This window comes from Physeter macrocephalus, chromosome 8, assembly GCF_002837175.3.
Source record: "Physeter macrocephalus isolate SW-GA chromosome 8, ASM283717v5, whole genome shotgun sequence".
In the NCBI taxonomy this organism is placed as follows: Eukaryota; Metazoa; Chordata; class Mammalia; order Artiodactyla; family Physeteridae; genus Physeter; species Physeter macrocephalus.
Genome location: NC_041221.1, coordinates 134,417,334 through 134,441,520, shown reverse-complemented (window position 1 = coordinate 134,441,520; position 24,187 = coordinate 134,417,334). Strand labels below are relative to the sequence as shown.

The following is a 24,187-nucleotide window of genomic DNA, read 5'->3' as shown; positions in this document are numbered from 1 at the left end:
TTTTCATTTCAGTTATTGTATTGTTCATCTCTGTTTGTTTGTTCTTTAATTTTTCTAAGTCTTTGTTAAACATTTCTTGCATCTTCTCGATCTTTGCCTCCATTCTTTTTCCAAGGTCCTGGATCATCTTCACTATCATTATTCTGAATTCTTTTTCTGGAAGGTTGCCTATCTCCACTTCATTGAGTTGTTTTTCTGGGGTTTTATCTTGTTCCTTCATCTAATACATAGTACTCTGCCTTTTCATCTTGTCTATCTTTCTGTGAATGTGGTTTTTGTTCCACAGACTGCAAGATTGTAGTTCTTTTTGCTTCTGCTCAAAAGCAGCTATTTTTAAAAATAGTTATTTTGAGGCATGGCATTGTTATACATATCTACAAATCTTGTTAATGTCTGTCTGGCTTAACAGAAGTCAGCTGGATTCTCATACCTGTTTCTGCATTCTCTCTGTTCTATAGGTTCTTTTGTTTCTAGTGCATGAGACCAATTTAGCTTCACAGAGATATGTAGTTGGAAAAGAGAGAAGTATTTTAATAGCTTTTTATAGACTGTCTTTCGTATTAAACAAAACTGCACAAGTGGTAGTTTCTTAAGAATCTAAGAAGATCAAATCTTTTGTTGGTTTCAGAGGTGATCATCAAAGACACTAAAAAGTTTACATAGTTTGAAGTAATGCACAAGACATTTGTATTAGACTTGGTAGGTATTTATTTTAAGGGAGGAATAAGCATGGGATGATGTCACTAAGCCCATTGGAAAATGCAGGAGCCTTCTCATGTGTTTCTGAGGTTCAGAGTTGTTATTTCAATTATATGTAGTAAAGGGATCTGGTGAACTACATGACTCCTCTGTTACCTACTAGGAAGTTAACCAACCTGTATGTTCATGGCTGAGGCGAAAGAGAAGTAGCAGACCATCATTTTCAGAGGAGAGAATTCTAAGGAAGGAAAAAGAATGTGATAGTAGTAGCAGTACCTGTTGCCCACTGGGGTAGCAGGAAATGCAGGGTTCTCTTTTTATACACTCACACACAAACACACATAAGACTCGGGTTTTGAGGAAGATAAATTACTCTCTGTAAAAAGAGATGCTAACATCTATAGACTATTTTAAGTAGTAGTTAAAGAGGGGCATTTGACTAACTTATAATCTAATATCCTAATGTAGATTGGGAACTTCCTCTCATATGTAAGTGATGGGAACTCCATTAATATACAGTGGTGTGTTCTTTTTGTCAGACTGTAGGTATACTGTTAGAGCCATGCAGTGACCATGGTGATGGTGAAGATGGCTGTCTTGAGAGGTAAGCATTTTCTCTTGTTGTTGCTAATTAATTATTCATTTTGAGAATTGGAGTTCTTTACAGATTCTGGGGTGAATTTTTTAGATGAATCTATCCATTATAACATACATTTTAGATGATCTAAAAAAACAAATGTCTTGTTTTGATGGTAAGTATAAAGCATATTAAATGTCCATAAATATTCAGAGTAGATGCAGGTTCAGACAGACATTAGCTATAACTTGGAAAATGTTCAGAAGGAAGAACACAGCTTTCTTGGAGACACTTAAAACTTTCAGCTGATTTGTAGAACAAATTGGGAGTTTATTGCTATTCTGAATACATTTCAGTGAGTTAATTCATAGTCTTGGAATCATGGATAGCTAACTGAAAGTTTTTAACATAGTTGCATCAACAAATATGTAGGGATGTTTTTGTTCCCCTTCTAACTACTCCTCCATGTGTCCCAGTACAGTCCTATGCAGTTGATGCTTGTTTATGTCCTTGGCTAGCAGTAATGGAAAGGGGGGATCCCTGAGGCAATGAGTATTTCAGCCATATGTAGTCCCCATAGTTACTCGATAGATAAAGTCCCTTTAAACAGAAGCTTTCTAGAATGTTTTAAAGTAGGTTTTGGGTGTCGTTACTCTTTTTATGATTCTTTAAGACATTGCTAAGAAGTGTGTTACAATTTTCTTCAGAATGATGATTTGATATTCTAAAAACACATTAGTAATGAAGTTGGAGACTAGATTGTAAATATTGAGAAGTCCCATACAGCATTACTAATTTGGTGATAGCCTATTGGCAAGGGTAAATTTGCATTAATGCCATTGTCTCTCTTAATTGTGGGTAGGAAACCTGTTCTCTGAGGGCACGTAAATTCTTTGGAGCCATGTCTCTGGAGCGTCCCCATACTCTGAAGGTCCACAGATTTCCTGCTTACAGCAGTTCCTTGTGCTTCCTTTCAGGAGGCAGGAATGATCTTCTTCCAGCCCAGGGAATATTGGAGCTATGGGCTGAAGATAAAAGATTAACAGCATTAACAGGCATCCCCAGAATGATGACATCTGGATTTGGTAGAGCAATAAGGATCCATTTAGTGAGGACTCAATCTTTTTCAAGAAAGCTCTTTCCCCTTCAACTTATGTATAGGTTAGCAAACTTGTTTTTAGACCCAAAGATTTTCTTGGTTAAGTGGATTACATTTTGCATGTTTAATACTCAATGTTTCTCAAATTTAGGTGATTAGGTCTTTTAGTCTTGTTAGGGTAGAATTTAGCTCATCCCCGCATTTGCTCCCACTCTAAGCAAAAGAGGGCTTTTGCTTCCCAGGGAATTTAGTTTGTTTCTCATGCTGAGCAAGAATCCATATTTAGATCAAGACCTGTCTTCTTGCAGTTCTTTTATGCACACTATTTTATGGCAGGGTAGGAGCAGCACCAGTGAGTATCTTTGTAAATTGCCACAGTGTCTTTGGGGAGGAGAACTTTCCCGCAGTTGGCATATTGATAACCTCCTGTGATACTAGATACTGTGTTGACTGGTCAAATAGGTAGAGATCATTTGTGACAGCTTGCTTTAACACTTGTTCTAGATGGGGGTTAATTTTTATGGGGGAGTAAGAAGTGAATTGAGATTTTATAAATTTCCTTTTTACACGTTACCATTATATTTTTAGGAAGGAGAGGTTTAGAAGTAGTAACCTTGTTTTGATTGTAATAGAATACCATCAGATTTAAAATATAGGTACATAGCTATACCTTTAAAAAAATCTTTAAAAAGGAAAAAAATGTCCCAGAGTGGGAGAGAATAAAGTTATTTGGTTAAAACTAATATTTATTTTTATAAAATCTTTTCCATTATACATTCAGTTCTTTTGGTTTTTATTTATTGTGGATTATATTTTTCCTTTTAAAGTGTTTTTCTTTTGGGGGAGTGGCTGTGTAAAGGGGTGGTAAATGTTACTTAATTTTTCTAAACCTGAACTGATTCTGTGGATCTTTTCAGTAGTGTGTGATTTTCAGATAATAAGGCTCCAAAGAATGGGCATATGTCCAGTTGTTGTTTTATGCCCTCACCCTGTAAATACTAACTGTATGAGGAAGAGAGGAATCTAGGTAAGAAATATGCAATGATAGTAACCAATTTATTCTTAAAAGACTAATAACTTTACTTGATTTTTAGGAAAGAATGTTTGTCATTTGACAGTGATAAATTGTCACACTTCATTCTGGTAAGAATTATTTTTCTCTATGGTTCTTAAAAGTTCGACTAGGTTTAATCTACCAGTTATTGTATCTGACCTTTAACTCTTGGGTCTAATAGGTTTAAAGGAGATTGAAATGTAAATACTCTTACCAAATGTTTTACAGTTAAGCAGCAACTTGATTTGCCACTTTAGTTTTTTTGTTTGTTTTTGTTTTTGTGTTATTTGCCACTTTTGGTTACAAGAAACTTAGTTATGAAAACAGTTTTCTCAGTTTGGGATCCAAACTTTGTCTTCCAGTAAGATGTATTATAAAACTGCACATTTGTATTTGAAAATAGTTTGAGTGGTGGGAGTTGGACAATTAACTCTAGGCACAGTAAACTAATGAAGACTACACAAGGATATACGCTGGTTGTCTTTAAGCTGGTGTGAAAAGCTTCTTGGTTGTGAAATGTATTCTTTATTTTAAAATACAGGATTCTAGTAGCAAGATATGTGATTTGAATGCCAACACTGAATCAGAAGTGCGAGGAGGTCAAAGTGTTGGTGTTCAAGGGGAGGCAGCATGTGTCCAAATTCCACATTTAGATCTGAAGAATGTTTCTGACGGTGATAAATGGGAAGGTAATTTTACCCACACACATTATTTTCCTGATAATGCTATTTGTAACTGAAATTACCCAAGGCAGTAATGAGATTACTGCCCTTTTCTTAGCAACCTTATTCATTTTTATTTGATTCATATAAGAGTGAGTGACTATTTTTACTCAAATGCACTAATGAAATTATGGGGCAACTATCTCATTTGAACTAGAAGTTCTTATTTTATCATTTGAATGATATCCATTAGCTCTGAGGATGGATGTTAAAACTGATGAAAAAACTAAAATCAAGGATAGGATTTTGTTAATTGTTAAACCAGGTGCTGTCTCCCAGTTTTTGAAAGTCTGGTATGTTAGGGCTTGGGGATCTCACCACTTTAAACAGAGGGCTTATGTAGAGCTACCTTTTCTTTATAATCATCAGGAATACATTTAAAAAGAAATTATCTTCAAGGTTATTTGTAAGCACATATTGTACTGTATCCCTGTATCTCTGTGTTAGGTTATGAAGGTATGGGAGCAGGGTCCTAACAAATTTTACAAAGGAGAGAAATTTTAATTTTAATTTAAAAAGGCAAGCCACATGGGTATATGTATTTGTCAAAACTCAGCAGATGTATACTTAAGACTTGCGTTTCATTGTATATAAGTTTTTTAATCAAAAGAAGCAAAAAGTATAAATAAATACTGAACTTCAGTGAATGATTTGCATGCAGAAGTGTTTATGGGGAAGTATACAGGTATCTACAGTTTACTTTGAAATCCATGAAGAGAATAAGACGGTTAATGGAATGGGAATGTTATAAAGCAAGTATAGTAAAATGTTAATGGTAGAATCTAGGTGATTGGTATATAGATGTCCACTTTAAAATTCTCTCAACTTTGCTGTGTGTTTGTAAACTTTCAAATAAAATGTTGCGGTTGGAAGTGGAAGTAAGCAGCAAATTTGGATCCAGTAGGCCTCTGGATTATACACCTTCCTATGTAAAGAGACAAGGAGACCACTCAGAAATCTTAGTTATATATTTGTTCACTTGGGTGAAGATCCCTTGGGAATCTCACCATTGGCAAGTTAGCCAGTGACATACAGTAGCAATAACAAGAGGAATTGCAATGCCAATACCACCGACTCCTTTTTTTTTTTTTTTTACGGTATGCGGGCCTCTCGCTATTGTGGCCTCTCCCGTTGCGGAGCACAGGCTCCGGACGCGCAGGCTAAGCGGCCATGGCTCACGGGCCCAGCCGCTCCACGGCATGTGGGATCTTCCCAGACCGGGGCACGAACCCGCCTCCCCTGCATCGGCAGGCGGACTCTCAACCACTGCGCCACCAGGGAAGCCCCCCACCGACTCCTTTTGCCACCTCAAGTCTATGTACCAGATCACAGTAGGAGCATTTTTATTTATTTATTTTTAAGGTATAGCCAATTTTCTAAAAGCCCCAAACAAATCATTGTGCCAATCCTTACTGCTGTCTTTCCTCCTCCCCCCACTCCCCTTTTTTTGGTCTAGATGTTTGGCATGCCTAATGGCATATTATGTGTCTTAACTTAGACTAAATCAGGAAGTTGTCTTCCATTTACTTTGTTCTGGGTTATTCAGGATGTTTGGAATTTATGAAGATGCTCCCCAGAGTTAGGGATATGTTAGCATTCTGGTGGCAGTGAAAATCAGATGTCCATTTTAGTTATTTATCCTGGCATGGTCACTGAAAAGGAGTGGTGGTCAACAGAGCATCCCTTGAGCTGTAGTAGGAAAAGAATCTGTGAAAGATGAAGCTGGGATTCTGACAGAGGATTTAATCCTGCTTCTTTTTGGAGGATGCAGATAAATAGCCCTTTGTAGTCTTTGTCCTGAGGGTTCTGATCTTAAGTTTTAAGCATAGAAGACCATTTGTTTTCCATTGTCTGAGAAGATAGGACATTCTCTGTCCAGCTTCAGCTTTCTGGAGGCTTCCCGAAAGAGACCCTGATGGTAGGCTCTCTTTTGTTGCCTTGTCAGAATCCATCCTTTACAGCTTGTGGTGGTAGGGAAAGTAGGTCACTATGTACTCCTGATCCCTGATTTTCAGTGTCTGAACTGCCCTGTTAGCTACCTGGCTCAACAGCTGTGACAAGTCCTCGTAGACCTCCTTCTGGCTCTTCCAGGAGTAAGGGTCAGTGACTTTCAGAGAGCCAAGAGCAGTAGACATCTGAGTAAACTTCTCAGTCATGAACTCTGCATGTGCTTGGGAGAGTAGCTGTTAGCAGACCATGTTGTTCTTTCCAACTGTGCCCCATAATACAGAGACTGATTTTCTACAACTGGGAGTCAAGTTATTCTAAATAATAGTTTTCCTTAAGAGACCAAATTACTTTAGACCCTACATACCTTGGAATCAGAGACATACCCCATTTGAAATGACTCTTAATAGAGAAGTAGGGTGACTTCAAATGGAGGACCACCTCACTCTTCCTAAGTATGTGGGTTTTGTTTTTTTGTATTGTTCAAAGGGTAGTCAGCAGAATGCAGTTAGCAAGCAGGTAGCACATGTCTGCCACCAGCATGCATTTGTAGCAGCCATCCAAAGATCTTGGTTTTTAATGGAAGTAGACAACATCTTTACTTAAGATTCTTTCCTGCTGACTCTTGAATGAAATACAGTAGGATCTTTTCAAAGAGCAAACTAAAGGAAATATTTTTCTGTCAAATCATTTATACTGAAAAGCTTCAACAGTACCTGATTAAGTTTCCATTTCTTCAGTTTTATGTTTGAGTTTTAATAGAACAGCACTACTTTGATTATTTTTATTTTTTTTTTGCCTTGCTTGCTGAAACGGAAATGTATGTTTGTGTTTGTTTTTAAAGTTTGGTTAGTAGTAATTTCTTTGAATAAAGTTTTTGAGCAGAATGCCTAACTGGTTTTAGGGAAATGTTTTTGGTATCTTTGGCTTTGTGTTAGTTATGTGTATGGTTTGTTCTGACTGTGCTGTGTGTTCACTTTAGTATTTTTTGCCATTTTTTCCATTTTATTAGCGTCATGCCCTATCACTTTTCCCCTCATTGATTTCAAAACAATGCATCTGCAGAGAGATGGGGAGGGTAAGTATGGTTCGCCATAGTTTAGCTTTTTTGCCTTTTTATGGTTCATTTTGTTTGCCTTTTTGTTAGCCCTTCTCCTGCTGTCCCCATATATGAGGAAAACTATTCTGGGTTAAAGATGATACCCAGAAAATATTGTTTTTGTTAGTTCCTTCTTTTCTTAAATCAGGAGATTTCTCATAAAATGTTTATTACCAGTTACTTATTTTCTGGGAAGCAGGTACAAGGGTTGTTTTGAAAATCACTTTATTACTGGGTTTATTATGGGATTGCACGCTTAGTACTCAATTTTTAGTTATCAGATTGATCTGGGCTTTAAAAACTAAATTAATTATGTTCTTATTACCCTGAAAAAAAGTAATGCTTTAAATTGCTAATGCATAAAGTTAAACTAAATTAGTAGCAATCCATAGGTATTATGTGAAGAAAAAGAAAACATCATTCTTGATTTCTGACACTGTCAAGCCATTTTTGCCTCCAGCAATACTTAACTAATTTTTGCTATTAAAAGCCACAGTATCAAAGTTTTACGCTGTAGTTACAAAGTTAATGTGTAGATGGAAAAGTCCCGATCCCCACCCTGAATCCAGTGATACTTGAAGATAATTTTGTATTTGGAATATATTTGTGGATTGTGTGTTTATCTATATGTGTTCTGTATGTAATCAAACCTTATTTGTGCAAAGACATCAAATATCTTAACATGGCTTCATTTGAGAACATACAGGATGATAACTCCAGTAAAATAAATGTGCTTAAGAGGGAGTAGTGCTATTAAATTTTGTCTTGGTCATACTTTTGGGTGTTTAATTATTAAAATATGTATTATACACAGGAATTCTGTAGCAGAAAATAACCACCACAGTTTAATGTTAGAGGCCAGGTACTGTCAGGTGAGTTAGCTGCTTTTGTTTGGGAAGGTTAGAATTCTTTTGGAGTCCAAGAACTCCATTTGGTAAGTGTTCTGAATAGCATGGGGAATAGCTTCCAGTTCTTAACATAGTCATTTTACAGTGAGGGATGATTTATTCACCTGGCAGCATTTGGCTAAGTTAAATTCCTAACTGACGACTGTTAAGTGTTTACTGTTTCTAAATGAAGACTTTTCCCTACTTGAAAAATAACATTTTAATTTTAAGGAGCTTGACAGTGTCCCTTCTTGCTTTGTGACTGGGTTCAGAAATTTAAAGTGTAACTCCTTATGTGAAATTAGAACTCTGAGCTGAAAAATGAAGCTCAGACAATTTTAAATTATAGTAGGCTTTATGAAGACCCTAGTATCCCATAATTATTATATGAACCACTACATAATGATAAAGGTTTAAAGAACATATATAGCTGATATTGCATGACTTTTTTTCCATGTGGAACCAAGAGACCCATGGTACTATTCTTTGTGTTTGTTTTGCAGAGCCATTTCCTGCTTTTAAGTCTTGGCAGGAAGACTCTGAGTTTGGAGAAGCTCAACTCTCTCCACAAGCTGGAAGAATGAATCATCATCCTCTGGAAGAGGACTGTCCTCCAGTATTATCACACCGGAGTTTAGATTTTGGGCAAAGCCAGCGTTTCCTACATGATCCAGAAACATTGGATTCCTCATCGAAAGCACTTTCTTTTGCTAGGTATATGACTTTTATGTTCTTATGGGAGGTGAATCCTGTCATATACCCAGGTCCTTTGAGAGATTTTAATCCTCCAGACCTGCAGTTGAGAGCTTTCTCCCCTATTTCATGAAGCATGCTTTTGTAATTTTTTAATTTGGGTACCCCTAAATTCTGAACTTATTGAGGTATTTTTGGGGTTTGCTGTCCAATAAGACATCTTTCCATGGTGTTTTTATTCATTTGTGACTGAAATATAGAACTCTGGAAGGGAAGCCGCAAGTGGAGCTCACCAATCCTAGATGTTTTTATTGTCAAAACTTAAAATTGATCCTGAAAGTTAGAACCTTTCCTTTGCAGATTGAACACCAAAAGAGCTTTGAGCTGCTAGATGTCTTTGATTCTCTTCTGCCTTTGCCCAAACAACTTTTGAATGATTCCCAATTGTTTTAATTGCTACTTGTGTTAGCTAATTTTGTGGTCTCTAACATAGTTTAAGTTTCTTTTTACTACCTGTCCTTTAGTGTTAGGGACTTAATTTCACTTTAAAAATATACTTCTTGGTACTAGTATCATGTTTTATCAGGATAATAAGAGAGATGGTGTCGATAACTTAAAAATTTAACTAACAGTATTTGCCTCTTGTTTTAATTCAGGATTCGAAGATCATCTTTTAGTTCAAAAGATGAAAAAAGAGAAGACAGAACACCATATCAATTAGTCAAGAGACTTCAGAAAAAAATCAGACAATTTGAGGAACAGTTTGAAAGGGAAAGAAATAGCAAGGTAAGTTTGTAGCATTGTCCACTGTGAGGTAGATCTGTTGGAACTTGGAGGACTTTTTTGGAGAGCATTAGTGCATCTCTTTCCTGGGAGAGAGAACAAATCTAAGATGCCCAGAGAAATAGTGATCATGTCGATCTGAGATTATATAGGTCCTTAGCCTTCTGATTCCAGACCAGTATTCTTGCCATTGCACCATTGCATTTTTATATTTCTATTGGAAAACAGCTTGTAGAATTCTTAAAGCAAATACTTTACACTGACAAATCACGTTCATGCTGTGCTCTCTCAAAAACCACAGGTAGCCAGGGGAGGTGGGGGTGGAGGGATGAGATATTTAATAATTAGAACATGTGAAGTGGAAAAAGTCCTATACTTGGAGTCAGAAGACCCATATTCAAATCTGGCTTCTGCCAGTTGATAGGCCCTCCTCCGAGAGAGCTTTACTTAATATCTTGCCCTGTCTACTTAAAGTAAGATGAAATGAGGATTGAGTGAAATCTCTGCCATGGGAACTGTAAAATACTATTTGGGCGTAAATTAAAATAACCATTGGGACTTCCTGGCGGTCCAGTTAAGACTCCACGCTTCCACTGCAGGGGGCATGTTCAATCCAGGGCCAGTTCAATCCCTGGTCGGGGAACTAAGATCCTGCGTGCTGTGCGGCGTGGCAAAAAAAACAAAAAACAAAAAACCTTTGCTTACCCACAAAGGTTTAAATGGATTCTCTTTCTTCTTTTAGAATTTCATATCTTAATTTTATTGAGTGTTAACAAATCTCTTAAAATACTATCTTTATGAAAGAACAGTGTCTATCTATGAGTAGATTTATAGTGGTAGAGTTGTTTTAGGTTGGATCATCTGGGAAACATTCTGAGACAGAGATTTCAGTGCATGCGATTTCCAAGGGAGTGTTTAGGGAGATTCGCAGCTGTAAGGAGTGAGGCCAGCATGGTTTAGTAGAGGAGATTCCACGGGGTCTCAAGCTAGGATGGCTGCTCAGGATTGACCTGAATTGAGATGAGGGCGCCAGGCCTTTTTAATCCCACATAACCAGTCATGGATGCTGGCTGCTCTGGAGGAAGGGTTGTAACCTTGGGCCAGGCAGCTCCTTTGGGCAAAGGCAGTTATCAGAGAGCGACTTAGTACAGGTAGGGGGTTGATGAGTGCCTAATCAGTGATTCTGTTTTCTTAATTTTTCAGCCCTCCTACAGTGATATAGCAGCCAATCCAAAGGTATTAAAATGGATGACAGAGCTCACCAAACTGCGAAAGCAAATCAAAGGTATAAAATGTGCAATTTTTCTAATATAATTGCATTTTAAAATATTCTTTCTAATAATATCTGAGAATTATAGTTATAATTTTTGATAATTTTAAATCTTGGACACTATCTGGCAAAATAAAAGTTCTCTTGTTCTTTTAGTAGTTATCGTCTAATACTATATTACATTCTTCCAAATGTCTTTCATGTGTTTTTATTAGTAATAGTCTTTTGAAGGGTACTCTAGATTATATATTCACAGGTGGTATTGTATTATGAAGTTTATATGAAACATATTTCAAATATTAAGCAGTTTTGGGTTTGTGTAGGTATTAAGAATTTTTGGTGGGTATTTCATCTAAGACAGAATAATTATACTACAAAGACTAAATTGTAAGTCGTCTTGAATCAAAAACTAGGTCATGTGTTACTGGGTGTCAGTCCAGTATAGCACCTGCTAAGGTATATTTCCTTTGTGGGTGTTTAGTGAACATGCTTTTTAATAATTGTTAATACCTAAAAAATTATCTGTACCAAGTGTGGGTTTGTAATCTGGAGCATCACATTTTGGTTTACTCATTTGAATTTATTCAACAGAAATTTTAGTGTCTGTAAATACCAAGTACTTGAAGACATCTGAGGTTGTAGCAGTGAACAAGACAAACAGAGTCCCTATTGTCATTGAGTTTATTTACATTCTTATGGTTAAATAAATTCTCCTACTTCTTCAGAATTTTCCTTTAAAATTCTGTCAAAAATTTCCTCGTTTAACACCAGTTTCCAACCATCAGTGAGAATCACTACCTTGAATGTATTACTAATGAGTGTCGTTAAATTATTAGCCTCCTAACTAATTTCCCAATTTTCTTCCACTCTTACTGTCTTACAGTGCATTCTTTGCATAGCAGCCAAAATTATCTTTTATAAAAACTATGTTACTATCTTGTTCATAGCTCTTCAGTGGGCTTCCCTTTCCACTTAGAGTAAAGTCCAAACCCCTTACCCAGGCTTTCAAGGCCCTTTATACTCTGCCCTTTTCCCATTTTATCACTTTTCCTCATTTTCTGTTCCTTAAATACGTCATGGTTTAGGGACTTTGCCCTGGCTATTGCCTCAACTGGGGAGAAATGTTCTTCCCCTAAATCTTCTATGCTAGGTTAGCTCCTTTTAAATCCGTGTTCAACTAGGATGTCACCATCTCAGAAAGGCCTTCTTTGTCAATTCCATCCAAGGAGTTGCTCTTCCAAAAAGCACACTTCTTTAACATTGTGACATCATTCTGTTTTATCTTCTTTTTAGCACTCATTGAAATTATTTTGTTTATTAATCTGATTACTTAGTTTTTGTTTTTTACTTCCTGAATACATGCTCCATGACAACAGAGACCATGTTTGTTTGTTTACTACTGTATGCTCATCAGAGCACCTTACTTTAGTCGGCTTTCTATGAATATTGGTTGAAAGAAAAACCATATAGTTCTCTCGGTGTATATATATAATTTAAATATTTCATGTGACTTTGAAATATCTGAGCCTGTGTGTTGTTGATGTATACTTTGCTTTTGCATCTCTTGCATCTTTTTTGACCTAGCTTCATTTTAGCTAAAATCAGTATTACTGATCTACCCTCTTGGTTCTGAAATGTAGATGCAAAACACAAAACCTCTGATGGAGAGTTTGTACCTCAGACACGTCCACGTAGTAACACTCTTCCAAAAAGCTTTGGCTCTTCTCTAGACCATGAAGATGAAGAGAATGAAGATGAATCCCGGGTCATTCAGAAGGAGAAGAAGCCATCTAAGGAAGCAACACTTGAACTTATTCTGAAAAGACTGAAAGAAAAACGTGTTGAGAGGTGTCTTCCAGAAGATATCAAAGTAATCTTGAGCTATGGTTTTTGCCCAGACTAGCCTTTAGAATACCTGAAATAAAATAATTAAAATAGTGACATAAAGATGTCTAGGTAGTCTGCTGGCCTCAGTTTACTCTCCAGGTTTGTAGTTATAGAAGCATGTTTTTATCAGCACAACAGAAGTGCCTGAGTCGAAATAATAAAACTAAAAAAACTAGAATGTGGTCTGTTCACTTATATTGGAGGTAGTTAGCAAGATGAGTGTGTTAAGAGCACGAAATATACCCGAGTTTCAATCTTGGCCTTGTATCTTAGTAGTTGTACGTATTAAACTCTTAGTTTATGCCAGTTCCTGACTGGTTATATTATGTGCATTCTGCCGCTGAGTCCCTTCAACAGCCATGTGACTGCGATTATGTCCATTAAAGTACTAACACAATATGGTTATGAGGACTAATTGAATGCATTTTTATGAAGAACCATTACTTAGTATAGCCTATGCCTAGGGCAGTCCTGGTCAAAGCACTTGGCAACCAAGATCATTTATCAGATGCAATTTGCTGGGAGACTACAGAGGTAGATGGTCTTAGGTGAACTTTTGTCCAGGCAGTGATGAATCCTGATGTGCATTCCTATCTTGACAACAGAGTACACCTCATGATCGAAATATTGGAGTCTTTCTCCCTTCAAACAGAGCTGGATTAGAAATTCTAGTTGCTCCCCTCCCCAGTTTTTCTTTCATTCTTTCTCTATTTAGTTTTGGCTGCATTGGGTCTTCATTGCTACATGCAGGCTTTCTCTAGTTGTGGTGAGTGGGAGCTACTCTTCGTTGCAGTGCACAGGCTTCTCATTGCGGTGGCTTCTCTTGTTGCGGAGCACAGGCTTTAGGCGCCCGGGCTTCAGTGGTTGTGGCTCACGGGCTCAGTAGTTGTGGCTCACGGGCTTAGTTGCTCTGCGGCATGTGGGATCTTCCCGGACCAGGGATCGAACCCGTGTCCCCTGCATTGGCAGGAGGATTCTTAACCACTGCGCCACCAGAGAAGTTCCCTCAATTTTTCTTGGTTTTGCTTTTATGTTATACCAGCCTCCTCTCCTCCTCACCCCCTTTCCTATAAATGATATTGATTGGATTAGCTTTATTCAAATTCCTTTTCCTAGGTTTAAGGTTCAAGCTTGAGGGTGAAATCACAATGTTTTACAGAGTCTACATCCATCTATCCTCTACTGAACGTACATAATCTAAAACGCTTGTTATAGGAAGTATGTATCCACTGAAGTTTTTTTTGTACCTCTAATTTTCATTCTGATGACAAACAGGGTAGTTTTAATTAGTCCTAGGAGTAATTGGAGAGTTTTATTTGGGTTAAAGTGTATTCTGTGGAACATTGGTTCATCGGTATTTTAAAAGGTCGTGCTGTGGAACAAAGGGAGAAGGAGTTATGGGCAAATAAATTTGGGATTCCTGCCTACTACCATTAGAGTACTGAAAGATGGGAGAAGAGTATCTTATTTTCAGTATAAAGAAAGTGCCAGATGAAGGGGAACTGACGTCATAGAGTAGAAGTCTAGGGTTCACAAATTGACATTGTTGAGCTTTTTTCAGGATCTTTCCACCATACTGCTGCCAGATTTTAACAGTTTAGGAGAAACACCAGGTTTAAGACCTGTGCTTGTTGTGTGCATGTGTTTTGTGTATGTGCCCACACGCAACAAAATTATAGTTATAATGCTAATAAAAGATTATGTGCAAAATTAAATAAACTAATAGGCATTTATTTTGTTTATTGTGTGTTTAGTAGGCACTGTGTAAATGCCTTTACAACGTATTAACTCATTTAGTCCTCATTAGAGCTCTGTGAGGTAGGTGAAGTATCCCCATTTACAGATCAGGATGTTGAACAAAAAGAGGCTAAGTAACTTACCCAAGGTACTAAGCTCTGGTATTCATGACTTATTCAGATAAAATATAATAAATAAAACCACCAAAGGCAGTTGGTACCTTGTTTTAGAAGACCAGATTCTCCAAGAGACTGAAAAATGTTGCCTGCAAATCCATAAGCAAAAGATGTGTTCTTATTAACCTAAGCAAGAGTGGTAATGGGCTGCCCTTTCAACTAAATTATTTACATTGTGCTGGGGAAGAGAATGATGCTGCTAATGGGAGGGTGTTTTTTTTGTTTTTTCTTTTTTTTATTCTAGAAAATGACAAAAGATCATTTGGTAGAAGAGAAAACTTCTCTCCAGAAAAGTCTTCTTTATTATGAAAGTCAACATGGAAGGCCGGTAATGTCTCTCTTGCTGAAAAGATTTGATTTTCTGTCTTAAAGAACACGAATCACTTTTGTGGCCCACATCTTCAGAGCTGTTTCATAGAGCATTGTTTCCTACATTTGGGAGATTGCCTACTTATTTAAAATAACTTTTTAAAAATTGCAGGGAAAGTCATATTGCTCAGTGTTTTAGAAATTTTAGATTTCTGATGACTAGGTGATTTCCATTTTTCTTGCTTCAGGTAACCAGGGAAGAAAGGCACATTGTTAAACCTCTTTATGATAGATACAGACTTGTAAAACAGATGCTGACAAGAGCTAGCATCACTCCTGTCCTTGTAAGTAAAACATGCAAATATTTATATAGTTCATTTTACCAAAACCTACTCTTAAAAAAAAATTATTATTATGGTGGTATATTAGAGAAATACATAGCCAAGGTAACAAGAATTGTGTATGTAAGGTGAGGTTACTGCTTTAAAAGAATAGGAAGTTAATAATAAATGCCTACTATTACCTCCCAGGTGCTCTTATAAGCATTTTTACTTATGATTATGTCATTAAGTCCTGACAAGTTAAGTCACAACAGGTAGAGAGGACGGTAGCCTCATTTCACAGATGAAACAAACTCAGGAGTGATGTGCCCAGGGTCATCTACTTGTAGAATTAAAAACTCGTATTTCAGACCCTTGCCTAATTTCTTTCCATTTAAATTCATGCCTTTGAAAATACATTACTTTTGTGATGGCCATCATGATGATGTTCACTTAATTGCACAATAATGTAAACTGATTTTTTTCAAGTTCATCTTTTTTAACAAAAAAGTCTATTAAAATAATACTTATTCATATATATGTGCATTTTTTTTTTGAGAAAAAATGAAAACTCAAATGCTTACATGCATATTAAGTGCTATCCCCAAATTAACCATTAGATGGTATGGCTCTAGATGTTTCTCAGGCTCAAATAGAAAACAGCATGTGCCCATTCTGCATCATCTCCTAGGAATTAATTCTCTGGAGCTTATGGTTTGCTTAAGCTTGCAGGCCATTTTTATGTTGATGGCCTCTTGGAGTAAGGGTTCCCTTTAGGCTTCGACTCTCTGGCTACTCATTATTAGAATGTTGACAGTGGCCTTCTGAGCACCTTTTATTTAGCCCTTATATAAACATTCTTTTTTAACTGGCTGTTTTTTTAGTTGGCCGTCTCTTAACAGTATTTAGATATAATCAGTTTTCTTTGAACAGTGAATCCTGTATAGTTTATATTCTTTTCACACATAAGATAGTTTAATACAGATTTTATCTTTTGATTACAAGGTATTTTTTGTGTGTCACTGACATTTTCATAATTCCATAATAGTATAAATAGTCTTTGAATTTATTTATGAAAACCATCTTAGAATTCCACACATTTGTTTTTAAAAACTGTCTATAGGAAGCATTTCTAGATCTTATGGACACCTAAATATGACTGTCATAAAGAGAAATTTGGAATCTAAAAATTAAGCCAAGACAATAGGAAAGAATCGTTTTTCCAACAGATGGTGCTAGCAGTTCCTCAGAAGTTTAAACATAGAGTTACCATATGACCTAGCAATTCTCTTCCTAGGTATATACCCAAGAGAATTGAAAACATATGTCCGCACAAAAATTTGTAGACAAATCTTCGGAGTAGCATTGTTCATAATAGCCAAAGTGTAAAAACAGTCCAGATGTTCAGCCAACTGATAGATAAATGTAATGGGGTATATCCATATAGTGGAATATTATTCAGCCATACAAAGGGATGAAGTACTGGTACACACTACAACCTGGATAAACCTTGAAAACATTTATGCTAAGTGAAAAAAGCCAGACACAAAAGGCCACATATTATATGATTCCATTTATATGAAATATCTAGAATAGACCAGCCCATTGAGACAGAAAGTAGATTGTTGTTTGCCACGGGCTGGGGAGAGAGGGCTCATGAGTACAGGGTTTCCTTTTGGGGTGATGAAATGTTCTAGAATCAGATAGTGGTGATGGTTGTACAACTTGGTGCATATACTAAAAACCACTAAATTGTACACTTTAAAAGAGTGAATTTTATGGTATATGAATTATATCTTTTAAAAAATATTTATTTATTTAGCTAGCAGTGCTGAGTCTTAGTTGCAGCACACGGGCGGGATCTATGTTGTGGCATGCGGGATCTTTTAGTTGTGGCATGCGGGATCTTTAGTTGTGGCATGCGGGATCTTTAGTTGCAGCATGCAAACTCTTAGTTTGTGGCATGTGGGATCTAGTTCCCTGATCAGAGATCGAACCTGGGCCCCCTGCATTGGGAGCACAGAGTCTTAGCTACTGAACCACCAGGGAAGTCACTATGGTATATGAATTATATCTTAATGAAGCTGTTATTTTTTAAAAAGGAGTATAAAGGGGTCCTCAGACCAAAAATGTTGACAGCTTTGTTAAAAAGAAAAATGCTCCCAATTAAATAAATAATATGTCACATTATTATTCAGAATTTTAAAAACATTTATTGAATGAGCTCTTTTAGAATTACCTAGACATAAATTATCATTTGTCACTCTTATGGATACATAACAAGAAAAAAGCAAAAATAAATTTAGTAAGGAATTCCTAAAAAATTTTAAAGCATATGGTTAGAATTTTGAAAATAAAGTTTAAGATCTATTAAACTTTATTTTAACTGTAATAGTGAAGTGAATCTTCATTGAACATTTACAATATTTAAAATGTAACCCACTTATATGTTTATTGTTACAGGGATCGCCATCCACCAAGCGAAGGGGTCAGATGTTACAGCCAATCATAGAAGGAGAAACTGCACATTTTTTTGAAGAAATCAAGGTAATCCTTAAGAGAAATTATTCTCTGATCTTCTTCCTAAAGGAAAAATTGAAATCATGGCATGTTTGATTCTCTGTTTGGATATATTTTTAGGAAGAAGAAGAAGATGATGTTAGTCTGTCCTCTGAGTTAACTGATATCTTGAAAACTGCTGTACAGGCACAGTCTTCATTGGAAAACTCAGAATCTGATATGGAAGAAAAACTGGCTCTAGATCTCCGATTGTCAAGTACTCGAGCAGCTTCTATGTATGTATTCTGGTTTGTGATTTTAGCCTATTCATGTAATAAAATTTATATGCAAAGAAATTCAGTGTTAAATAATTGAGTAAAGAAAAGAAATACACCCATTTTAAAAAGTGTGCTTTACAAATATATGTGATTCACATTTTCTTTATTGAAAATTAGTGTGTTTTAAAAATTAAAACTAAAATCCTACGTTTGCTGTATGACAAAGTGCTGGAACTAGCTGAGAGTTGTTTGTTAGTTTGTGCTCTTTCAGCTTCCTTACCTGATGTGGCCTTTGGTTCTAGTTCTTAGCCCTGGGCTCACGTTAGGATCACATGGGAAGTTGTTTTGTTTTTGTTTTTGTTTTTGTTTTAAGTACTTACGCAGAGCCCTACCAGCAGCTATTCTGATTTAGTCGCTCCAACGTGAAACTTAAGACATTGGTATATTCTAAAAGCTCCCCAGCTGGCTTGATTTTGCAGCCAGGGTTAAAAACACTGTTAAGAATATAATGAATCAAAAGTGCCCTTTCAAATGTTTTCTTCCCATTTCAATTTTAGGCCCGAATTACTGGAACAACTTTGGAAAGCCAGAGCTGAAAAAAAGAAACTACGTAAAACATTACGGGAATTTGAAGAAGCATTTTATCAACAAAATGGAAGGTTTGTTGAGCATCACAAAATTGAATCTTCTTTCTTCTTAAACTCACAAGTGCCCATATGTTGAAATAAAGAAATATATAAGAATAGAAATAAATTGTGCATATAAGGATGTTAGCATTGAAAATAACAGTAAAAAACATTCCTTTATACTGTGTAGCCCTGCTGTTAATGGAAAGAAAAAGTCAGAGCTGGAGTAAACAACATCTGACAAAATATTTCAGGATTGTCCTAGAGAATGCTTGGTTGAGTGGCAGTTATTTTATGTTCCTTAATTCAGTATCCTCACCCTTTTGGAAGTGTTTGTGAAACGAGATCTCCTTTTAGAAAGGGTCCCAAATATGACTGGTATCCTAACTAGTTTGGATTCTTATGAGACCATTGCTGCTTAGACTGCATGTTGGGTCATTCTAGGGCACATATTTCCAAGGTGTGTATCAGTGTGGCAGTCATGTGGCTCCTATAATAAAATATGGCAGGTGCCTTTATCTAACTGGGTAATACACAGTTGACCCACTGGGACTCTTTTAAAAGTAAGTAAAATACATTCTAATTCAGATTGTGGCCAGAAATGAGGATTATTTATCTCAGGCCTCAGAAAAGTTTTTCCATGTTACCCGATGGTCTTACCAAGCCAATAGCTCTATAGTAGTCCCCCCTCTTCAGTTTCTCTTTGCAGTTTCAATTACTCCATGGTTAACTGTGGTCCAGAAATATTAAATGGAAAGTTCTAGAAATAAACAATTCATAAAGTTTAAATTGTGTACCGTCCTGAGTAGTGTGATGAAATCTCATGCCGGCCCACCCAGGACGTGAAGCATCCCTTTGTCCAGCATATCCTGCCCCTTAGTCAGTTAGTATCCATGTTGTTTGTCAGATCAGTCGTCACAGTATCTCAGTGCTTGTGCTCAAGTAACCCTTGCTTTACTTAATGCCCCAAAGCACAAGAGTAGTGATGCTAGCAATTCAGATATGCCAAAGAGAAGCCACAGAGTACTTCAGGTGAAAAGGGGAAAGTTCTTGACTCAGTGAGGCTACGAAAAACATCATGTGCTGAGGTGCTCCGATCTATATAATAAGAACGAATCTATCCATGAAATTGTGAAGAAGGAAAAAGAAATTCGTACTAGTTTTGCTGTCATACCTCAAACTACGGAAGTTATGGCCACAGTGCGTGATAAGTGCTTAGTGAGTATGGAGAAGGCTTTAAACTTGTCCAATAAGATGTTTTGAGAGAGCCCACATTCACATAACTTTTATTACAGGGTATTGTTATAATTATTCTATTTTATTATTAGTTATTGTTAATCTCTTACTGTGTCTAATTTATAAATTAAACTTTATCATAGGTATGTATGTATAGTATATATAGGGTTTGGTTTCAGACATCCACTGGGGTCTTGGAATGTATCCCCATGGGTAAGGGCGGGGGACTACTGTGTTTGAGAGTCTTCTGTGTAGGTTGGCATATGTGGTTAAAAAAATCTCAAGTGTGTTTTCCAAGTACCTTCTAATTCTTTGTCTTATTGGAAAAAAACTTTGCTTGTAATTTGGATCGTTTGATTGATGCTTTACCTGGTTATTAAACTGAATTGCATTGGGTCAGTAATATAAAGTGAGAAAAATGATTTTTTCGCTACCAGTAAGATGTTTTACTTTTACATCTTAATTCACTGAAGCCAGAGTTAAGTAATGTATGGAATGTATGAAATGACTCAGCGTAGCCTCTAGCACTTAGTATACACTCACAGACCTGGCAGAGTCTAGTAGCGCATGTCTTATTAAAATATTTGATTATCTGTAGTTACCTACAATCATCATTGATACTAATATCATCAATTAATCTGTCAATAGAGAAATACATCAAAATTAGAAGTGTTTTAGGAATATTCCATTGGGATGAAGGGAATTAGTCCAATAATCTTTTTTTTCTTGCAGAACAGTTTCTTATTTGAGCTTGTATTGGGTAATATTCTGTCTCTCATTACAACAACTTCTGGGACTTTATTTTCCAGATGATCTCCAGGTTTTATTTTCTCCCCTAGGAATGCCCAGAAAGAGGATCGTGTTCCAGTGCTTGAGGAGTACAGGGAGTACAAGAAAATTAAAGCCAAGCTTAGGCTTCTTGAAGTTCTTATCAGCAAACAAGATTCTTCAAAATCCATATAAAATATGGTCCTTGAAAACATCATAAAATCAGTTGTATTCCCTGAAGCTATATCATCATGTGTACTTGGCTGGTACTTAAGTTCATTTTGTCAGGCACTCACAGAGTCTCATTTTGTACTCGCTGGTGGTGCCACTAGAGAAATGATGGGAGGGTAAGTAGACCCTGTCTAGGGAGTGCGATGTTCCATGTTAACCACAGACTGCCCCTCTACCTTTAGCAAACATCCACTTTTCTTCATTGTTTTGTACTACAGATACATCGTGTTAGTAAAAGACTAATATTTTATCTTTTCAACTTTAAGAACTTTGGAGATAGAAGCTTTTTGTTATTACCAACTTTATTATTTTGTTTTTCATTACTCAAGAAAATTGAGAGGAAAATCTTCACATTGAATTCTTCTTCAGTTGCCTTTTTCTTACAGAATGACTGAAAATTTGAAAGAAAACCCTATAAATGTGCACATATGCAACTATGTTCTGTGTTTTCTTAGAAAACCAAAATCAACTGAAATTTCAAGTCCTACTGTGGAACATATTTCTGTTAAATTCCCAAAGTCACACTTTCTCACAGGTAGTGTGTTAGCAGAATTTTGCAAATCATTGGTCACACAGCTCCTGGATGAAGATAACAGCAGGTAGACCAAAAAGTGACCTTGCTTATTAGTATAGTGAAAACACACAGCACACATCACACACACAACTGAATTATATCACATGCTGCCTTTGGGACTTAAGTTACTGTTTGTTTCCTCAGTTACAGTTTATCAGTTGGTGATGATGTGATTTGTCTGGATTAGATCCTGCATTTTTTCCCCCTACCCACCTCCAGATAATGTGAGAAAATAGCCATGTCAGTATGTAGGAACTCTGATGGTGCTCAGATTTGTGTGTTCAATCAAATGGGCTTAAATTGGCAAAAGAATCATTATTCCTGAAGTAATTCTGTTCTTAACAAGGGCTATACCACTGCATTTTTACATGTACCTTCAAGGGGTTGCATCATTTTTTTTTCTTTTTTAATCAGCAAAATCTATAAAGAAAACATCCTCTAAAGGGATCACCTTTTGCTCAATCACATGCTGTTTAAAGCAGCTGGTTACAGGTGTATTGTGGTATGCCCCTTGTCATACACTCAAAGCATATCTTTTTTTCTCTGGCTTTGCATGGCTTTTCTTCAGGTTCTTCCCTGGTATAATTCTGCTAATTATTTTCACAGAATGGTGACTTTATTTGTGCTAACAATATGATAGTCATTAACAGCATATTCTGATCAGGCTTAATCTAAGTGTTAATTTTTTTCCTGGTGCTTTTTTGGATTGATGAGTGTCTCACTTTGTGCCCATGTTTTGCATGCAGTGACTCATGCATGGTTTTCTTAACTAGCTAATATTCATAATTTGTTACATACAAAAATGGACTTTTGCAGCATCCTTTAATAAGGTGAGGGAAGCATGAACCTCAGACTTCTGGCACTATTACATAGCACATGAAGTAGCTTGATAATAAGTAGCATTTCTAGTACTTCACATTTCACCTGTGTGTGCAATGCCTTTTTTGGGGGGAGGGAATGTTCCTTGGTAGTGAACGTGTCATTGGGGAATAAAGCACTAAATCCAGCCCTTTTCGTGTGGTTTCCTTTTGATACAGCTAGATTATTCATAATGTACACCTAGAAACGTGAAATTGAGAACACCAAAAGATGTTGTCACTTTGATTTGAAGTCATCATGCAGTGTACATTTAGTTAATTTCTTTCAGTCTCCAACAGGAGTATATCCAAACATCTTATTTAATGTGCACTGTATATTGTTTTATATGAATGTTTTATTTTATATACCACATGCAAAAATGTCCATATGCACTATTTAAATGTTTTAAATAATATATTCCTTCTTTATAATGCTAAATCTATATGAGTACCATATTTTTATAAGTCAGTGGCCTGACTGGTTTCATTTTAGAATTAACAGCTGCTTCATGATGTTGGTTATTCACTGTTAATGTTTGGCTGTGAGTAGAATAGATAAAAAGTGGCATGGCAGCACTTATGCTATGTGACAGTATTGTGTGTCATAGTTCAGTAGTAAGTGGTAGAATTAGGCAGTTTGTGATAATCTTACTTTGGTACAAGTAAAAACTGTATATCTATATACAAACAATATATAGATATATATGACTACAAGTATAATTGCATTGCTGTGTTTGGCACTTCATTGTATAGACTTTTGTAATAAAAGAACTTTAACGTTCTAAGTCATTGTAAACGTTTTTTGTTTTTTTCACTAGATGTTTAAAAAGAAGAAATAAAACCCTCAAGTGTTCCTTTGCCTTAATGTTCTCAGGCTTTGTTTGAATTACCCCAACCAGGGACCATGTGGGGAGACAGCAAGGTTACTAAACCACGTGACTGTCTACAGCTCTAGGGAGTGGTAAGACAAGGAAAGGCCATGTTGTTGATTCTCTTTGGAAATCTAGGGAGAAGATGCAGAGAGAATAGTCGGCATTTCTTGTTGCAGTGAATTATCTTATTAAGAAAACTTGACATACAGTCTCTAAGAGAAGAGCTTGGCTTAAGGAAGGTGGGTATATTTAACAATTCCTTTATTTGAGTTTTACAGTCCAGGGACTGTTGAGCACAGTGTGGAAGTCTATGGTCAAATGATGTTACTTGGGCTAAGAGAACGTATAACATATGGCTCTTCTAGGAGGGCTTATGTAACCTATATTAGAAAAGTTTCCTTCCAATTTCCAAAATGCCAGCCATCCAAAACTTCCCAACCATCCATACAGGGCTTTTGCAACACCCTCATTTACACTTTTCAAACACAACTTCTTATAACCTTGATACTCCTGCCTGGCTCTTTTATGTTTTAAAGGATAGTTTACTTTTAAAGTAGTCGAGGAAACACTTTTGGGGAACTTCAAATGTGTTACTTTAGAAACTGTCTAGATGAATTTCTAGTTTGAAGATATTAGTGAAATTTCTGTAGGTGGTTGGGAAGTTTGTTCTTCTACACTTTGCCTTTTTCTAGGAGACTTCCAACTGGGCAGAATGGAGGTGAGATTATTTTACTTGGGGTCTTATATAATGGTTTTCTAGACTCCTAAGCATTTATTAATTTACCTTTGGCTAGAGAAGTTAGAACATGGCACATGATGAGAATACCAACAGTTCTAATACTCTGTGTAACATTGAGAAAACTATCTTTACTGACTTATTGAACTATTAATTAGAGACCTGCCCTAAGAACTAAAAGCAATATTATTTTATACTTTCCGTTCACATTCCTAGAATTTAATAATCTCATTATAAAAGTCTTCATGTGT

At 36.3% G+C, this 24,187-nt stretch overlaps 1 protein-coding gene across 9 annotated transcripts in view; it reads left to right on the top strand.

Annotated features, from left to right (window-relative positions):
* Nucleotides 1–22,721, top strand: part of FAM13B (family with sequence similarity 13 member B) — a 90,174-nt gene extending 67,453 nt beyond the window's left edge. Inside the window, exons 12-25 of one of the 9 annotated variants that reach the window (XM_024120090.3) lie at nt 1,239–1,303; nt 3,470–3,518; nt 3,971–4,118; nt 7,111–7,176; nt 8,588–8,798; nt 9,434–9,563; nt 10,764–10,845; nt 12,471–12,700; nt 14,875–14,958; nt 15,188–15,283; nt 17,723–17,806; nt 17,966–18,054; nt 18,594–18,695; nt 20,738–22,721. In XM_024120090.3, the coding sequence (XP_023975858.1) occupies nt 1,239–1,303; nt 3,470–3,518; nt 3,971–4,118; nt 7,111–7,176; nt 8,588–8,798; nt 9,434–9,563; nt 10,764–10,845; nt 12,471–12,700; nt 14,875–14,958; nt 15,188–15,283; nt 17,723–17,806; nt 17,966–18,054; nt 18,594–18,695; nt 20,738–20,861 (1,560 nt within the window). In that variant the 3' untranslated portion in view covers nt 20,862–22,721. Of the gene's footprint in view, nt 1–1,238; nt 1,304–3,469; nt 3,519–3,970; nt 4,119–7,110; nt 7,177–8,587; nt 8,799–9,433; nt 9,564–10,763; nt 10,846–12,470; nt 12,701–14,874; nt 14,959–15,187; nt 15,284–17,722; nt 17,807–17,899; nt 18,055–18,593; nt 18,696–20,737 lie in introns of all 9 variants that reach the window. The other 8 variants (XM_024120072.3, XM_024120077.3, XM_024120103.3 and 5 more) reach the window with 8 other exon arrangements.
* The last annotated feature ends 1,466 nt before the right edge of the window (nt 22,722–24,187 follow it).